We start from the raw sequence: 20,426 nt of genomic DNA on the forward strand, positions 1-20,426 counted from the left end.
TACGTATTAGAGTTAACAGAAATGTATGGTGGCACTCAATTACGAAAATAGTTATGTCAAGCCAATAATCTTATTTAAATACATCCATTACATAGAGTATGATTAGGGATAGAACAGTAAATATTTAGATACTTACGTAACGAAAAAACTGTATTAGAAAAGAATCAGGAAAATGAAATTTTAATTTTAAACTATTTTTTGAAACACCGTTTGTGTATTCAAACAAAGAATATTTATATATAATTATAATTCATATTATATAATACTATGCAACAAATGAAGGGGATTTACAAAGCTCGCTCAAAGAGATTATCGAAATACTTTTTTTCGGTCCTTCACGACGAGCTGAATCGATATGTATATGGGAAAGTATTACGACTAGTGTTCTGAAAATTTTCTTGCATGGGTTTTCTTCCGGTTATACCGGAAGCGGACCCAAACTTCGTTATTTTAAGCGGAACGCTATGGTTTTTATAAAATTTTTGGATAGACTCCGACCCACTCCTGAAACACTTACGCGGCTCATTCATAATAGTAAAACCCATGGTCAGTTTGTTGCACCGTGCAGCAAATTAAAACCTGTTGTAGACAACGAGGCCAATGAAATTACAGTCTTGGGATACTTCAGAGCGTATCCTGAAGATTTATCAACCGATCGGTGCACTCTGGTTTTGATGAACCACTTGGAACCTTATGGAAAATAATGGCAGGAAGATGTTCTATTTTAATTACTCTAAATAATTTTTTAGTATAAACAACACAAATTAAGTGACAGAACATTACGAAGAAGTTATTATCCAAGACTGAAATAAAATTTCACATGGCAACAACACACTCAGACACTGCAACCGTCCGACTCCATTAGAAAAACAATAATTATATAGCTGCCTTCTGTTCCTTCATTTCAATTAATATATTATTCATAGATATTTTTTCATTATTATTCGCCTTTTGTTAACTTTCAGACCTCCTAGTTCACTATGTATAGAATAATTACGTTACACAGGTCGTGCTTTAATTTATATACTTGGATACATAGCTAAATTTGATTAATTGCATGATTTTTTGCTGTTTTATATAAATCAGAAAATAATGATTCTTATAATCATGGACATTCGCATCAAAAGGATTAAAAAGGTATCCATTCAATCATTTGGTTGAATTAAGAGTATTTAAATTGATATAATTTTTTAATGGATTGGTATATTACAGAATAGTCCATTTATGTAAGATGGTTTACTGTCTACAATAATATTTTTTTCAACTTTACACTACAGTTAATTTGAAACAAAGTATATTTTTCGGAATTAACAACTGAAAATGTAGAAAGTGTCTTAAGTACAGATTTGCTAATTTCACTCTTTATATACAAATAACAGCAACACAATATCTAATATGATACACCCACAGGTACAATAATACATGATACATAGTCAATACACCCAATATTCATTCTTCAAATTCATCCAATAAATTAATTTAAACCTAAAAATATTTTCACAGAAAATCACAGTTGTACATTATTACTGATAAAGTTTCTCTAGAAAGCATTTTTAACACTGTAAGGGTCATTTATTTTTTACTTAAAATTAAAAAAACTTATACTATAATTATAAAATGTACTAGATAAAATAATAAATTCATCCTGTCATAAATAAAATAATTTAAATTCAATCTACAATTTTTTAATAATAAAAATCTTTTGTGTAAACCTGCTTTTTAAAAAATTCGGTCGTGAAAATAAAATATTTTCTTAACAAGAAACCTAAAAAAAATTTCATTTCTGCCCTTTATACAGTAATTTCCATATATTTTTATCATTTTATAATTGTTACATATTAATAATAACAAATATTAGAGATTGATCTAATTATAATCATTTTTTTTTAAATATTATTACCAATTGGCTACTTTTATTATGTTTGTAAAGTTTCTTCATTCTTTTCTATCAGTTACTCATATTGCTCTCATTATACTGACAATTTTGTCTTCTTCTTTGATCACTGGCTATATTTTAAAATTGGACACCATTCCTTGTGAGTCCTATTTTCTTCGATTAATCTGTCTTTCCAGCTTGCAACTGTCAGGTTCTTAAGTATTTTTATAGTATATTTTCTCTGTTGTTTTTACTTAATTTCTGTATCCCTTTTTATATGTTAAAATAAGTAAAAACTATGGTTATTTGAGTAACACCTCAGTATTTTACAATAAACAAATTGAATTCAGTATTACCAATTTGTTATAAAATGATTCAAGTTACCATTTGAATAAATATTAGATTTAATATTAAATCTATCGGATAGAAGTCACTGATAGGTTTATGTCTACAAACATTGAAGAAAAAACAAAAATCACGTTTTGATTAATGATTCCTAATTAGAATGGAATGCATAGTCAAATATAATTCTACAGCAATGTAGATTCCCACAGTTACAATAAATATTGTTAAAAAAAACAAATGAAGTGTAGTACTTTTGGTTCAAATAAAAATCAATAATAAAGATAAGACTGCAATATTATTGGTTGATTAGCAGAGGAACAAAAAAACTTATTTTCAATTTCATATTTTGAGGACGATAAAATAACTATCCTACATAATGACTTAAGAACGGCTTCATAATCCCACCCTAACTGGCACTTTAACTAAAGGTTCCTTTAGATTAAAGGGTCTTTAACTTAGTTGTTGAAGTGAAGTAGGCCCATAATCGATTTGTAAGAGTTTATCAAGTAAAGGCTCCTTTAAGGCGTTGAAAGGAGGTTGACAATATTCTATGTATTCTTTTCCAATACGTGTAATTAGAAAAAGAACCAAAATTAAAGGTAGAAATGAGGGTTATTTTGTTGCTAACATTTCTTTTTATTTGTATAAATTTTAAGCGTTTGTATTCATGTTTTCCATTTTGTCATGAGGTATCTCTGAATGCGATATCCGCTGTCACCCTCTAAAAGATGTCTTCCAAAATGTCCATTCTCAAACTGCTTTCTAAAAGCACTGCTATTGAATATTGTCCAGTCGTGAACGAAGCCTGGCCAACGATCTACAATGTTATGAATCCAAAGCTGAGACTCAGATGCAGGTTGTACGTTTCTATCTATGTCAATATATTTTTCGTCTTTGCATAGGCTTGAACTTGATGTAGCACGATATCTAGTGTCATAAACCTAACTTATTATAAAGACACCTGAGTCAGCTTAGACTTCAAACATAGCACATGTTTGCTTTTGACGTTTGCCGCTAAAGGAGACTTTATATGCTAAAGGGCTACATTTCTAACTTTACTTCAAAGTTCAAATAAATAACATTTACGCTAAATGTCAATTATGAAACGCGCGACTTAATGGAAACTTTGAATTTAAAGCTTACTTCAAATATATTATGAAACCGGCCGTTACTTAATGTGTTTTAAATGTTGAAAAGGAACACACTGTTAACTATCACTACAGAGGACCAAACAATGTTAATATTGTGAGTATTGATACTAAACAGTGCATACAGATGAATATCAATAATGGTTTCAGAAACTCTAACTTAGTCAAATATTGGAAGATATACAAACAGATTAGAAAACAGATTGTTCATGAACTGTAAAAATTATATTGCGAAAAATACTCAGTATTTAAGAATTGATTACATCAGAAACGACCAAATGGAAGAACTTTCACATAAAAAAATATGTATATATATAACAAGAATGCAAATCTCATTGTGGTAATAGACAACACGTGAAATGATCAGCTGCCAAAAATGCCAAGTGGATACTACTAAAATTAAACTCAATGAGTATTTACTTCAAAATGTACTTTGGATTTTTTTAGGTCACTCAGTTGATTAAATATTTTATTCAATCGAGTTCTATAAATATTTTAACAGATACTTTGTTAAATTATCATACTAGTTACATTGTATTTGATAAAGATACAACAAAAATTGGAATGACATATAACTAAAAGATTAGTAATAAAATCTGTAATACAATTTTTGATTCTAAAATATTTCTTCAAAATTAGTTTAATATCTCTCAAATTGTATATTGGTCTTGTGCTTGTATTTAGCTCTCAATATGTCTTTTGTCTGGATATTTATAAAAATGCTTTCTAGAGAAAGCTATATTACAATAAGCATAATTGAAATATTTAAAACTACAGAAACCTTGGCATTTGAGGATTGTAAGACTGAGAATCTGATCTTAAATGCAAATAACTGGAAGGTGGATATCGTCTGTAAGATAGAGGATGGTGTAACGATCCAGTTCTAACTTGAAGTCCACCAATAGTATTATGAATTCGAGTATTACCATCACCGAGATCCAATTCCATCTCTTGTTGGTCTTGAAGTTGAACTTGTCCTACTGAAGCTGTAGCCATTGCGACATCAGGCATAATATCTGAAAGATGTCCATCACTACAGGAACTACTTTCTGGTTCTGTTGAAAAACGAAATTCGCCGTCGGGTACTATAGCTGGTAATTCTTGTCTTTGAGAAAAACTCTGACGAGGGAAACTCATATTTTTATTATAACACCCGTGAGATAAACTAATTGGTTTATTAGGAGATATCTGTAAGGATTCATTATCACTTTTATCGGTTATACCGTAGCAATTTTCCAATATATCTGCCACTGGATCAGGTAAATTGAATTCGCGAACTACTCTTAATCTGATTTGTCTATTAATTTCATGACGGGAAGATAAAGGCATGTTGAGGGCACGTTGGCAACTAGGCGATTGGCGTAGTTTTTGTTCTCTTTTTAACATTGCATTCATCACAGTTGGATCGGGTACTGGCAGCGCAGAAGCTAGAACATCTACTCCTGCCGGACCTTGTAAACGTGGCTTCTCGTCCACCATATACAGTGTGTCTGGAATGTCTTGCATATAGCGAGCTCTACGAAGGCGCATCATTTCCACTTCTTGAATAAGCTGATCCTCAACACGTACTTTTATTTCATCATAGTACGGCATAAAAAGTCTAGGCTGAATATATGATCCATTATTCTTTCCTCTAATCCAAGAGTTTACTCTGAAATTTTCTCTTTCGCCACCAATCATATGATTTGGTGGTATACTTACTAATCCTCTACGGATAGCTTGGTTTAATATATCACTATTTGATGGTAATATGTGGTTAATTCTTACGAGAGGTAAAAGATCAGACAGTATTTCCCGCAATTCCACATCACTCAAGTCTTTCTTTTTCACTCCTTTTCGGGCAACAGAATGGGCAGTGTGACTTACAATATTTGGCTCTAAAATAAAAGAAATCATATTAAAATAAAATTACATCAGAAAGAAACCTCAATAATCAATTAGTCTCAAGTAGTAATGCTACTGTTGGAGAAAAACTAAATAAAAATATTAATAAAAAAATATGAAAATATTAACCAGTAGTAATAACAATTTAAGCAAGCTTGATGAAGCACAGGAGGATTGATTTGACGACCAATGTAGATTGATGCTAGAAAAGAAAAACCAGGCAGGACTCAGAAAAGAAAATATGATGAAGAAAGAAAAAAACAAAAGCAGAATGCTGAAAAAAGCAAATACATGGAGGAGAAACTGGAAGCAATAGAAGAATTTGTATGTGGGTAAAGAAATAAGAAATCTTCACTATGAGATGAGAAGAACACAAGGTAAAAAACAGAGATTAGTAGGACACTGTAGACATAAAGAGGAAGCAATCGTAGGAGACCAGCACTCGAAATTAAAAAGGTGAGCCAAATATTTCGATAATCTGCTGAAAGACAACAAAGAAAACTCGAACAACAGGCAGCAGAGGAAGATGATGGAAGGGAAGTAGAAGAAAAACTAGTAGACACAGAGATGAAACGTGAAATATGGTAAATGAAAAATAATAAATGTGGAGGAGAAAATGGTTCCGTAGCGGAGATTTTTAGGGTGGGCGAGACAAAAAAGGACCTACAGATTGATAAGAAATTTGGAAAGAAGAGCGGTAACCAAATGATTGGAACAACACTATAATATGCCCTATCTATAAGAAAGGTGACAAGACCTTATCTGAGAACTACAGAGGCATGGCACTACTGAATGTGACTTACAAAGTTTTGGCCAGGATAATAAGAAGCAAACTGGGAGCAATTCACAACCAATAAGTCGGTGAATATCAAGGAGGCTTTAGGGTAGGACGCAGCACAGAGAACCAGATTTTTACTTTAAATACAATAGAGCAATAATCAAGACCAAAATCTAGAATTACGTCTACGATTCATAGATTATAAACAAGCTGATGATACAAGAGAGGACAAAGTTATATAAAACTGATGAGAATTGTGAAACTGACTTTGAATAGAACAGATATCAAAGTATTATTTGAAGGAAGGCTGTCAGAAAGTTTTCAAGGAAAAAGAGGGCTGAAGCAGGGGTACCCCTTATCCACTTTACTTTTTAACCTCACATGGGAGTTAATCATAAGGAAAGCCCAAATACAAACAGAAGCTTTGATCTATCACCGGAAGCATCCAATTTAGCAAACCCTTCAAGATGGAAAACGAGGAGTATCATTTTGATTAAATTGAGTCCTTTGATCTAGTTGTGCTGATTACAAATACGGATGATGAGACGAAGGAGCTAGATAATCGGTTAGCAAAGGGTAGTAGAATAATGGGGGTCTTTGAATAATACTCTTGAAGCCAAAGCAACAAAGATAAGATTGTACAAAACAATGATTAGGCCGATTGTACTGTATGGGTGTGAGTCCTAGGTGCTAACCCAGAAGAGTGCTAAAAAATAGGAGTGTGGCAGGGGAAAGTATGCTGCAAAAAAAATACTGCGTCTTTAATAAACTGAACTACTGATATAAGAGATGTACCTGACAGTGAGAAGAAGAACAAATGCTGAGGTGAAAGAAATATATAACAAGCCTAATATTATGCAAATAATCACTAGTCCAAAAAGTCAGGTAGTTGGGACATGTGTGCTGAAGGAATGCAAATAGAGGGAATTAGAAGAAGGGGCAGGCCGAAAAAGAAATATATAAGAGTGGTAACATCAGGTTTAAGAAGAGTTGGAAAAACTGATGGAAAAAAATAACACAGAAAATGATGAAGAGATGTAGTAAAAAGATTAGACCAAGAATAACAAAATAGACTTTATAAAGATGAGTAATATAGTACAGTAGAGCATCAATTATCCAAACACCGGTCATTCAAACGTCCGTTGTGACGTCAGCCCTACAACCAATGGACCAGAGTGTGATAGAAAAATTTAAACGTTTCTACAGAAATCTATTGCTTCAATTGCTGCTTATAGATATGGAGAATGGTGAAGAATCTGTGCTAAGCAGTTACAAAAAATTGAATTTAAAAGACGCTGTCTCCATGGCGGCGGATGCTTAGCCCTCCTTAAAGACACCACGCTTGAAAAAACATGAAATAGCTGTGTCCTAAGCCACGAGTTTCCCAAGAAAATGGTGATACTGATCCAGATTTAAATTTAAAAATGTATTTACATGTACAGACTTTCATCTTGATCTTAGACTGAGACTTGTGCGGTGCTACGTTTGGTCAGTGCTTCTTTACGGGATGGAGGGTTGGACCCTTAAGGTAAAAAACATCAAGAAATTAGAGGCATTCGAAATATGGGTATATCGTAGAATCCTGAAGATACCATGGATTACTAAAGTGAGGAATGAGGATATTCTCAGGCGTATCAATAAAGACCGTGAACTCTTAACATCGTGAAGAAACGAAAGATTGCATACCTTGGCCATATAATGCGAGGCCATAAATATCAATTCCTTCAGCTGATAGTCGACGGCAAGATTGAAGGTAAGAGAGGATTGGTACGGAAGAGGATGTCATGGTTGCGGAACGTGAGGCAGTGGGCGGGTATACAAGATATTCAGACATTGATCCATACTGCTAGAGGTAGAGAAACCATGAAAAATGTGGTCGCGAACATCCATTGATGGATATGCATTAAAAGAAGAAGAAGATCCAGATGACCCTCAAGAACCACAGGAAAGTGATGATCCGGATGAAATAAGAGAAATATTCAAACAAGCACCAGATTTTGAGGAGTGTGACAATGCCAATATAAACGATCCTTCTTATGGGATTCTTTCTGATGTAGAAATTGTGCAGTAGATAAAAAACAATAATCCAAGTAGGAGAGGAAGAGGAGGATGGAGAGGAGACTGAAATAGAAAACGATGTTCCAACCCACTATGAGGTGTCTACCTGTTTGGAAAAAGCCATGAAGTGGTTAAAGCGTCAAGCCATTCAACTTTTGTCTTTAAAAAGACTAAGAGATTTAGCTGCGAAAAAAGTTGTTTGTAGAAGTCTTGAGCAAAAAAAATATCTGATTTCTTTTGTTAGCCTCCTTAAACATACAATGATTGCTGTAATTTGCAAAATTGAAGGTGTTCTGTAAATTCTATTTACTGTTTTGCGATGTATATATTGATAAAAGAGTTAAGTTACAGTATATTATTCATATTACAGTGCGAAAAAGACAAAAATCCAGTCCAAATCAATTATCCGGATTTTCAATTATCCAGACACTGACATGCATCAATTAGTCCGGATAATCGGTGTTCTACTGTAATTTTATGCTCAAGAATTTCCAAATGAACTTTCAACAATTACATGTATAATAACATGACTTTCCAAGAACAAATTCAATGATATGGAATGCATAAAGATTTGTTAATGCATTACTTCAGTAACCTATATATTAAAATAAATAATAGAAAAATATTAAAATCAAACTCAAATTGTAACCAGCCATTGACAATCTTTTGTTTTTCTATTTTTAACAAAAAATACATATTATTTATATTCAATTTTCTAGTAACATGTGAACTTCAAAGGACAACAGACTTTCAATTACATTGTTTCATTTAATAGTTATTATATCACTGAATGAAAGCGACCGTGTTTTATACTTATCAGTTAGCGTCACCACTAAGTGAGGTCATAAGTCAAAAAAAGAGTTTAAATAGTAAGAAAAAATCGATTCGAATGCTACAAAGTTCAGTTTTGTTTAAAAAAAAGGAGTGCATAAGTTTTCGACAAAACTCTCTTAAAGTAGCATGTAAACATTTCAATCTCGATTATTTCAATGATTTTGTATTAAGACCCCCAAAAGTAACATTTGATATGGCATTTTGGAAACCTTCCTCTGCACTAGTGCCTGTAGTAGTAAATTCAAACGCGGTAACCCTCAATAAAAGTTAGTTCAACAGTGTCATGAACACCTAGCTTAGTTATTTCTTCTTAAGTAACAATTCAAACTTATAGTTTTGTATTAATAGACAATGTATCTTTAGCTTATATACATGTCGATAGAATTTGTTCACAATGTGAATACTCTTAATACTACACATTTACTTACCTACCAATCCCTTATAACACAAAAATTTGGTTAATACTATCCATTTCTAAAATTTGGGATAACTAAAAATCGGGAATATGTTTTGATTTAATATTTTGCTAGATTCAACTATATTTTATTTATGAGTATTATTCCACTAACAGGTGGTTAGGAAACTTTATATGCACCTAGAATTTCAAATTTAAATGAAAGGTTTGCATTTTGTAACACAGTTGTGTGGAATATCTTTTGTTGGATTAATCTATTTTTGATATTTTGTCCCAGGAAAGTAGTTCTTCGGTAAAGCTACTACTCGAACTATTTCTAAATAAGCCACTACAATTGTCATTGAAGAAAACAAACCTCTGTCCTCCATTCTTCTTACAAGTTGATATTCTCCCCATTTGAGAACAGCTTGTAGCACTTCCAATTCACTAGCTTGTAAAAATGGACTCTTCAATACTTCCATCAAGTGAATTTTGTCTAATTGATGTAGAACTGTCGACTGGGATATTGTTTGAAATTCTTCTCTTAAAAAATGTAATGCCTGAAACATAGAATGGTATCTAGAATCAGTTTTAGCCATCAATAGCACATATTTCTTTATTTATTATAATCAATAAAATACTGATAGAAAATGAAGATAGAAATTATATCACCTGGCGATGAACCCATGCTGAACCATGAGGTAGTCTGGACCACTGCAACACAGAAGGTAAAGTTTCCAATGATAACCATTCTAAAATTAAATCTTCACAGCCTTGTGATAATATATCTAATTCCAGAAATCGGCCTATCTGATACAATTCCATTGCTTCCTCTAATGGTGAAGGTCGAGCTCTACCTGTATGGGTTAAAGCTTGAGCTTCTCCTAATCCTCCCCCACATCCTCCTCTGGATATGAGAGATAAATCTACTTGATCTAAATAAATTGCATGCAATAACACTCTTGCAAATCTGTAAAAAATAAAATCAGATAATTTGGATTCCATTAATATGGGCTACTGTTTTTATGCTCATCAGTTGGTGATACTGGCCAGTTAGGTCACAGTTTATTGCAGTCAAAATTTGTAATAATGCAGTTGAAAACATAATTCATTTCATAGGACGTGAAACTACAATAGAGAAATTATCAAACGTGCCTCAGTGTTGTGCAGTTTCATTTCATTTTTCATCACTCTACACCAGTGCCTCTAGCGGCAAATTCAAATGCGGTTTGGGAAAATACCAAGTTACTATAATTTAAATGGACATAATTACAGAATTAGGTAAATTGGTAACAAGTAAGAATTAAATTGAAATTAGCATTAATATTAGTAACATTCTCATACAATGGGGGTATATATTATGGAAGTACATAGTTTTTTATAGAAAAGAAGTTATTTTAAGTAGTTTCTTCATAGAATACATTTAGGATATGTACAAGAAATTACATTTTTTGCTAGTTGTCACTCCAAAAAAAAATCAAATATTGCAAATGTCTGACTAGTTTTTTGCCAGATGGCATAACAATATATATACTATAAAATAATTAAAATGTCTGACAGTGACAGAGCCCATCAGTATAAAAAAAATATTACATAAAACAAAATCACTTCTTATAAAGCTAAAACTTTCCTATGTTTATGGACAAAAAATTAGCACCTCAAAATATTTATACTGTTTGTGTGACATTTTCAAGATATTGAGTGTACATACCTTTTAGGGATCACAGTTTCATCCAAAACTATTCTTGTAGGGATGTGAAGAGCTCGTTCAGTATGTTCTTCACCACTTTTAGACCGCCTTTGCAAGAGGTTCCTAAAGAACGGAGATCTTGCTGAAAGTATAGCTTTATGACAAGCTAATTCACATTTAGGTCTAAATCCATACTCGGAGCTTCCAGAATCAGGTCGCTGACAATCGGACCCATCAGAAGTAAACACTAAAGTGGCGTCTGCATAGTCACCTGATTCTAGTAAATACCGTAAATCCGCTTCTAGCGCATTAGGAGTACCGAACTCTTCTCTCAGTCTTCTAAGCAAATTTATGTCAATGTTAGTATTATGTGGACAAATATCGCCAGTATATAAATATCTTAACAAGGCAGAAAACAGTTGAACATCAACTGTAGCTGTTCTTAACTCTAAGCAAATTCTTGCTCCATATCCTGGACATCCTGCTAAAAGATCTCGAAAATATGGACAACGTGCTGATAGTAGGGCACGATGTATAGGGAAACAAGCACTTCGATATACTAAATCAGCATCAGTGCAATACTTGAAATCATATAATGCTGAAAGGTCCTGTTTAAAAGTTGCAGCAGGAGGTCTCGCCAATTCTGCTTGAACACATAAATCTTTAAGAGCTGCTAAAGCTTCAAACTCTTCAAGTAATGCAGCCACTTCTAAAGGACTCCAAACAGATATTAACTCACGGAGCATCTTCGCATGATCACATACTTTAGAAGATCGCCTTTTTCTTATAAATTTTTTCTTCAAAGTGGCAAATCCAGTTGGTTTTTTCTTCCTTTCCCTATAAATAATGAATAATACTTTTACTGTTAATATCAAGATAACAAAGTATTTCATTTGTAACTATCAAACAAATTGATTTGATCAACAAAAAGAAAATTGTTCTAATTCTTTCTAGAGTCCTCAAATTATACATTATTTTGCACAGTATTTAGTGTTAACCAATTTCAATGACTTTTTATTTCATTTTCATTTTATTTAGACAGACAAATTATATAATTTGAAAGGGAACTACGAAATTTTTGGGTAAATGCTGTTGCCTGTCCATTCGTGCTTCAGCCACCTTTATTATGGTAGATACTCAAATTTAAAATTCTATCAACACATGAATGCTTACTCTAATTTTTATTTTTTCAAAGCTATAAAGTCACTCACTCAGAATCTGATTTAATTGAGGATTTTCATATTATGTGATAATTCTAATATATTACCTTACAACTCCAATAGTATCCCTATATACAATACTGAATGATTCTCCTCCTATACCTGACACTAAACTAGCATCAGTTCCTGGAGATGTTGACGCATTCACTCCCATTCTCTGAGTAAATTCCTCTGACAAGTACAAGTCACTTCTAACATTCCACCAACTGTGCTGTAGGGCACATGGAAAAAGACAGCCAAATAAGTTCATAGTTTACCCAGACTACAGCCTGACTTGCAGACACAGCCTATAAATTAAGTTTACATTGAAAATGGAGTAATAAATTTTTTTACCTTCTACATTCACCAAATTATGAACTCAACATTTTCTTTAATTGATAATTTCTTTGGGCATCATGACATGATTAATAACAATTTTATTTTTAAAACAACTTATACCCCACAAAAAAAATTTTGAAGTTGCTTCTACCTAGCATCAGTTTCTATGAATTTGCAGTTGTGTTATAAATGAACACTGATTAAATTATTTTTAAAAACAAACAAATGAGCACCGTTATTAAATAAATAGTATTTTAGAACACAATTAGTCCTAATTGGATCGGATATGTATTTAATGACATATTCCGATTATATTTTTGCTCACTCCATATATATATATATATATATATATATATATATATATATATATATATATATATATATATATATATATATATATATATATATATATATATATATATATATATATATATATATATATATATATATCACCTTTTATCTCTATATTTCAGTCTTCAAAGTGGAATAAGTATACTATCCTTATATATTCAACTAGAATCTCTTTATCTAATAAGAATTAATTCCAAAATGTGGTTTTGCTCTTGTTCAAAAAAGGTTTTTGTAAAAGTAAAAGAAGTAAATAGAATTGACTATTTCTAACCCTTAACACAAAGTAACTGTACTAGAATTTTATTTTCTTTTGTATAGAAATTATTTCTTCATATAACTAAATAGTGGTGAGATATATTATTATAATTCAGAAATTATATAGAGCTGTAAATTTTAATACAACTACAAATAAGTTAACTGTTATATATTTTGGAGATGTAAAAGCTACGGAAAAATAGATTTTTTATGTTAAAGTAGATTTCTATTTTGCATTTATTTTGATATTTATGATGTAGATGATCTATTAATTAATATAAATATGCAAATTGTGTGTGTTAAGTCATGTTTTGATAAAGAGCACAACAGGGCAAAATGTCAATTTTTATCTGTCTTTATAAAATTAAAAAAAAAACTAATTTTAAAGCAGAAGAGACCTAAAATTCATATTGTGCCTATTTAAGCAGACATGACTTAAATTACCAAATTAACCACAATTTTATATGGATAGCAATATCATATTTATACCATTCAGGTTTAAATATGAAATCTCAGTTATAGATATGTTTTATACTTAGTAAATATATACCAAAGTAGGTCAAGTAGTGAACCAATTTAGTGATAATATGGAAAATTTTACAAGCCATGTGATTTACAACAGATAACAAATAGAATATCATGTGACAATAACTAAAGCCCCGACAGAAAGGATTGATTCCTTTTTATTTATGACTTACACAAGATGCCATTTTTAATGAATAATAATTTCTTTACTTCCTAATGAAGGTGACACAAATACTTGTTAATTAGCAGATCACAGGCACACATACTAACATTATATATATATATATATATATATATATATATATATATATATATATATAAATATATTGTGTTTCACTATTAATATTAATTTTTAAACTTATAATTAATTACATTTATGAGGTGAAATATTGGTGCTAATAATGTAATTATAAAACCTAAGTTTTCTGTTAACATAGCAAGAGAACTGAAAGCATAATGTCATCATCTGATAATAATGTAATTTATAAAATATCCTACAGATCAAAAAATATATAAATATTATTCATCTGAGAAACTATGTCATCTGTGAGAAATAGAATTTGATAAAACATATTGTCAGTAGTGATTACTTCATATATAATTTACAAACAAATAATGTTCTTTATACCTGGGTGCCGAATAATCATACTGGTTTGGAATAATTTCTGTTTACTGTGAGTCTTCATTACTTCTTAGTTATAAGGGTAGCAGCAGCCATGTTTACATTGGTGACAAAACAACAAATATTTGTTTAACACCTCAATCAACGCACTTTTTGATATTTTTAACTATTAATCACGATTTACATTTTTATATGTATTTAAATGTTAGAACTACAACATTTTCTTAATCAATAATAATATACGTCCAATAATCAAATCCTGCAATATATTTTTCTTATGTCAACTGTCATTAGTGAAGAGAAATGGAATATTTCAAATGATGATGATGGTGCTAATTGATTGAATGAAAATAATCGAGTATTTCGATTTACATCGAACACATATTTTTCGAGATATAAGGAAGCGATTTTCTATACTATTCGTTCAAGATTATTATTAATAGTTGTTTTCCCAAAATCGTAGAGTTGAAATGTTACACTAATTCATATCTGTACACTAAAATGATATGCATGCGAAAATGCTTAATACTAACTAATTTTGTGCATTAAAATAACATAAAATAACTTTGTATATACCCTAAGGTATGTTCTGTGATATAAACATTACACACTTAGTGCAAATTGCCAAGTGTTTTAATGTTTTAGATAGTTTTAATGAGTACGCATGAGCTCAGCTCAACTATTTGGAATTCAATTTCTCTATGAGCAACATAACCTTACATTTTTGACAGGTGATATCTAAACCGAGAGTGTATTATATGCATTGTATTCGTTAGAACTTAGAAATTTAAGTTTCTGATATCAAAATTACACCGGAAAATGATGAGATTTAGTAGAAAATCAATAAAGCTTCTCACAACCGTTATTAGAAATAATTCAGATTTTATTATTAATCATAACGGAAAAAGATGTTCAGTAATAACACTGAGATACAATTTTGTTCAATCTTCTTTCTATTCACAAGGTGATTTTTATAGGTTATCTTATAACTACCAATATAGTTTTTGCAAATTTTCTACTCAATGTCATTTTTTAGGTAATAAATCTACATTACAACACGACGATAATAAAACTACTTCACCGCTTGGAAGTTTATTAAAGGAAAGTAATGATACAGTACAAGAAAAAATAGAAGAGGAAGAGAAGAAAAAGCAAAGAGAAAACTCATGGCGAACGATGAAACTGACTTTGGCATTTTTTGGAGTTTCTTTCACATGTTTAGGAGCATACATAGTTTTTACATTAGGAGCACCAGAAAGAGATCTTAATGGAAATTTGATAAAAGATGATCTAATAGAAAAACCTATTGTTTTACAGTATTTTATTAGATCATATAGACAATTAGATTATTATAGGAGGGTAAATCATCTATATAATCAAGTGACAATTTTATAATATCTATTTTTTAGTTGATCAAAGAACCTTCCAGAGAAAAATTGTTACCAGATCCATTGCAGTACCCTTATTTGCAACCTAAATATACATTGGTATTAGAATTAACGGATGTACTTGTGCATCCTGACTGGACTTACAGTACTGGATGGAGATTCAAGAAACGTCCAAGTAGGTTCTTCAACATTTTCTAAATTTTACAAGCGAGGGCAAAATTGAATTACATCATACATGCAATTTCAATTCCAATTTAAGGAGTGGCAACTGTATCTAAGTCTTATTTATAACTATTGAATTGAGGAAAAACCTCAAGGCTGAATGGCATAAAACAAGGCAATGTGTAAAAAATTATACAATTTTTTGTTTAAAATATTGTATATGACATATATAATCATGTACCTTGTTTTACATTATGCAAGATCTTCCCATTGCATCATGGCCAACAGTATTTTGTTGGTTGTTATACCAAACTTTCTCCCTAGAATTCCAACTTGCATGTAATAGAAATGGAACTAAACCAACAAATTTCCAATTGTCTGATCCTGAGCTTCATCTGCTCATGCTTGTCATCAAGAGATAATACTACCTGCATTCCATTGCACATTGTATTACTCCATGGCAAGTGACTTCGATTGGTGTACAATATCAATGTTCAATTTATACATTTCAGCTCAGTACCATCTTTGCTTTAAACTTGTCTGATAATAATAACTAAAAACTTTTGTGAAAACTCATGTTTTAATGAAAATTAAAAAGAGGAAAATATTTTTTTCAATTTACAGAAATCTTTAATGCTTTGTACTCCCACTTGAATGTTGAACCAAACAAACACACAACAGTGAACAAAAAAAATTTTATGATTAAAATATCTATCTATAGTGACTTTGCTTAATATGAGTTTTTGGTTATATATAAGCATATCATACTTCCAAATAATTATATAAATAACTTAGCTCAATTTGAAATTTTTGTTTAATTTCGGTTTTAGTGTTGGATTATTTCCTAGAAACGCTGCATGGATCTTATGAAATAGTAATTTACACAGCAGAGCAAGGAATGACAGTATTTCCATTAATTGATGCTATAGATCCTAAAAACATTATAGCTTATAAACTTGTTCGAGATGCTACTCATTTTTCTGGAGGCCATCACGTAAAAAGTTTAGACAATCTTAATAGAGACTTATCAAAGGTAATTTGTGTTGACTGGAATGCCCAAAATGTTAAATTTAACCCTGAGAATTTGTTAAATATTCAAAAATGGACTGGAAATGATGATGATACTTCATTAGTTGATTTAGCAGCTTTTTTGAAAAGTAAGTATAAACATATAGATTGAATTAAAAATGAATGTCATTGAATGGATTGCAATATCAATGTAAAAAGTGGATTAAGTGGAAATTTGCTGAATTTTTATTTCTAAGTTAGATGTAAAGAATCTGTATACCAATTATGAGTCTAGGAATGTATAAATAAGTTGTTGTTTGTTTGTATAAGTAAATATACAAACAAAATTTTAATGAAATTCACTCATTGCCCCTATAATTATGAATGCTTGTAGAGGCGATAAAAAGCGCAAGTTTATAGTAAACAATTTATCACTCCAAGCTTATACAATAAACCTAGTTTTAAGTAGCTGGTTTTTGAGATATTCTTAAAAAACTTATTTAACAGCGTCGTCCTTTGAATGACCCTAAGTAATAACTTTTGATTAATGGTAAATTTGGTCAGGTGGACATAAAATCATATCTGGTATCTGCAGTCTGCATTTTATACGATAGTTTGAGAATACAGGTATATTCCACATTTTAAAATTGTTCAATAAAATTTGAGACAGTTGAAGTCATAAATATCACTTTTTAACAACAATAACCTAACCTAACAAAGTGGTTTCAAGTATTATATACTTAATTTTTTTAATCAGATTTTTTCAATGACTCATGATATTTTTGCCAATCTTCTGGCACTTCTTTACCAAATTTTGTTAATCATTTTATAATAAAAGTGGCTTCATACTTGAACTAATAATTTATATCAAGTTGGAATGTGTACAGTAACTATGTACAGTATAAAGAGCTATGATACCCTTAGAATTTTTCTTTGCATTATCCCCGAACAACAGTCGATTGACAGAGTTTACATCATCAGACTTCTGAATTATTATCAGAAAGTCATTATATAACAAATATACAGTATTTGAATTTTTTTTTACAGAACATAGGAATATCGTTATCAAATTTCTAACTTGCTTCATTTCATTCTACCAGCGTAAATATCAGTAGAATGTATTTCTACTCCAATTTATCAGAGGGTAATGGGAATGTGTTCGCGTTGACTTTTGCTGACTACTTTTAAATTTGAAACGCTATAAGCTGAAATATTATGATTCTAAAAAATGTATACAGAAGATTAAAAAATTATTCACGTTGCTTTGAAGAGCAAACAACTATTTTCAGAAGATAATGAAAAATGAAAGGAGTTTTGTAAAATTATCATTCAAAATCGCATTAAACTTAAGATTGAAAATTATTTAGAAAATATATTCATTGATGGAATTATTTCCTTCTGTTGTTAAATGACCTATCAGATCAGTGGATTTATCTCCAAATGATTTTTTTGGAGCTATTTAAAACAAAATATTTATAGATATATTTTCGAAACATCTATAAATCCCAAAGAATTGAGAATAAGTTAATACAACTTTGTGGTAAAAATACTACTAAACAGCTAAAGAGATACGAGACTCTCTGTGTACCTAGAAGTTTGGCAATAAAGTACTTTCACTTTTCACTGATAGAGAGCCTGCTTTATTTTTTGAATCACTTATGGTAGTGCTTTACTTCGCTGTTTGTCACGTGATACTGGTCACATTGACGTAACTTTAAAAGCAAGCAGTACGTGATTTTTATTAAAGATATTATTATGGGTTAATTTTAAATGGGGTCCTGAAATTAGCATTTTCGGCATATTTTCTTTTTTTATTTCCGTAACGGAAAGAAAGCTGTTGTGGCTCACATAGAAATATGTTTATGGTACTGATTGCTTAGAGCGTACATGTCAGAATTGGTATAAAAAATTCTGTTCTGGAGATGTTTCCCTCAAAGATGAGCAACGTTCTAGTCGGACTACAGAAGTTTTTGACGACCAAATCAAAATCATATTGAAGTGGATCGTCAAATAACTGTTCGAGAAGTTGAGAAGAGGCACACAACAATTGAAACATACTTAAAATGAATGAATTAATCTTTATGAGTTTTAGTTTCAAATACTTGATATTTCGATGGTAATAAAATACAGAAAAGTAGGGTATTCAATGAGTGAAGTGAGAATTTAATTAAACAGATGAGATTATTACATTTATCGTGATATTCTATAAAGTTTACACAGGTAGATCAAAATTATTATTGGTTAAACATTTCATATTAAAATTCTTCGCAAAATATTGTAATTATATTATATAGATATAAAAAAATGAAATTATTCTGGAAAATGTTCTCTTTAATCACAATTTTGATTGGTTTAAGTAATGTTTGTAATGTTAAATACCCAAATATTTTTAGCTGTCGCTGATAACGATGTAGAGGATGTAAGAGAAGTTTTAAGACATTATAGTAGCTATGATGATCCTATAGCTGCTTTTAGAGAAAAACAGAAACAACTTTTAGAAGAGCTAGAAGCGCAAGCTGCTGCTAAAAGAGATAAGGCTCAATCGAGGACTTTATGGGCGCCTAGTCTTTTCAATAGAAAACCATTTTAGAATACCAAGTTCGTGACATTTATTATTGTTGTTACTTATTGTTGACTTGTAAATATTTTGTATACTGGTGTGATTTTCAATTTAGCATACTAATGTAGAACTTACTTAGATTATTGTAAAAATTTTATAATAAACTTTCTTTTTAATGTTCCAATAAACATGAGTTACATTTTAAAATGGAAAATTGTTTTATATAATATGTAACCAAATTTTCTCATTTATTTAGCATTTCTATATTTTATCTTATTTTTTAATTAATCTATGGTTGCTTGGAATTACTGATAACAATGAAAAAATTTGCTTGCTTTGTTTTTTGTCACATATAAACGTTTTTCAATCATACCCTTCTATTTTTCTTCTTTAATCGACGTTATGGATCTTATAACCATGGCCTTCTCAACAATCGACTGCCAATCATTTCTGTCTTGAGCATGATGCCTCCAACGTCAAACCCCTAGTTGGATCAACCTCCTCCAAACAGCGAAGGCGCGGTCTACCCTAGACGTGCCACCGTGATAAACGCCACCAAATCTGGCTCGCCATAAATCTGTCTCAGTCAGCATTCCTCCGGGTCCTCTCGCAAACAGGGACAAAAATCTTTCGTGGGATTTTACGTTCCCCACATTTCAAAATCCGTTCACTTGTCGTCGTTATAGTCCATGTGTCGCATCCGTATGTAACTACGGGATGGATTATCGTCTTGTAAATTGTGAACTTTGACCTTCGTGAGAGCCCTCTAAACTTGAACGCTCTCTGGACTGCCCAAAAGCATCTGTTCCCCGCAGCAACTCTTACCTTGATCTCTGTTGTGACATCATTATCTTCAGTTATCAAGGCCCCAAGATATTTGAATTGGTGGCAGACAGGGAAGCGATGTTCTATGACTTGGAATGTGGTTGTTTTTGAGGATTTCATGTACATGATTTTCTGTTCATTGATTTTTAATCCTCTTGCTTCAGCTGCCGGCTCAAACTCCTCAA

At 31.1% G+C, this 20,426-nt stretch overlaps 2 protein-coding genes across 2 annotated transcripts; one reads left to right on the forward strand and one right to left on the reverse strand.

The window, feature by feature from the left end:
- Positions 1–1,177: 1,177 nt before the first annotated feature.
- Positions 1,178–14,648, reverse strand: LOC130451015 (BTB/POZ domain-containing protein 7). Its single transcript, XM_056789807.1, has 6 exons — positions 14,305–14,648; positions 12,275–12,514; positions 11,029–11,844; positions 9,990–10,287; positions 9,694–9,877; positions 1,178–5,246 (listed from the first exon to the last, which is right to left on the reverse strand). Exons 2-6 carry the CDS (start codon positions 12,475–12,477, stop codon positions 4,141–4,143), a joined length of 2,607 nt encoding a protein of 868 aa, XP_056645785.1. The 5' UTR covers positions 12,478–12,514; positions 14,305–14,648; the 3' UTR covers positions 1,178–4,140.
- A 68-nt stretch (positions 14,649–14,716) lies between these two features.
- LOC130451016 (mitochondrial import inner membrane translocase subunit TIM50-C-like) lies at positions 14,717–19,623 on the forward strand. The gene is made up of 5 exons (XM_056789808.1): positions 14,717–15,262; positions 15,335–15,657; positions 15,708–15,861; positions 16,679–17,005; positions 19,250–19,623. Exons 1-5 carry the CDS (start codon positions 15,118–15,120, stop codon positions 19,444–19,446), a joined length of 1,146 nt encoding a protein of 381 aa, XP_056645786.1. The 5' UTR covers positions 14,717–15,117; the 3' UTR covers positions 19,447–19,623.
- Positions 19,624–20,426: the final 803 nt, after the last annotated feature.

The sequence above is a fragment of the Diorhabda sublineata genome, chromosome X (assembly GCF_026230105.1).
Source record: "Diorhabda sublineata isolate icDioSubl1.1 chromosome X, icDioSubl1.1, whole genome shotgun sequence".
Classification (NCBI taxonomy): domain Eukaryota; kingdom Metazoa; phylum Arthropoda; class Insecta; order Coleoptera; family Chrysomelidae; genus Diorhabda; species Diorhabda sublineata.

Excerpts from the sequence above, each read along its gene's own strand:
- LOC130451015 (XM_056789807.1), bottom strand. The coding sequence starts at position 12,477 with ATGAACTTATTTGGCTGTCTTTTTCCATGTGCCCTACAGCACAGTTGG. Across the intron at positions 11,845-12,274 it reads GATACTATTGGAGTTGTAAG|GGAAAGGAAGAAAAAACCAA; the intron begins GTAATATATTAG and ends CATTATTTATAG. Across the intron at positions 5,247-9,693 it reads AAGAAGAATGGAGGACAGAG|AGCCAAATATTGTAAGTCAC; the intron begins GTTTGTTTTCTT and ends CTTTTATTTTAG.
- LOC130451016 (XM_056789808.1), top strand. The coding sequence starts at position 15,118 with ATGATGAGATTTAGTAGAAAATCAATAAAGCTTCTCACAACCGTTATT. Across the intron at positions 15,263-15,334 it reads ATCTTCTTTCTATTCACAAG|GTAATAAATCTACATTACAA; the intron begins GTGATTTTTATA and ends GTCATTTTTTAG. Across the intron at positions 15,658-15,707 it reads AATTAGATTATTATAGGAGG|TTGATCAAAGAACCTTCCAG; the intron begins GTAAATCATCTA and ends TCTATTTTTTAG.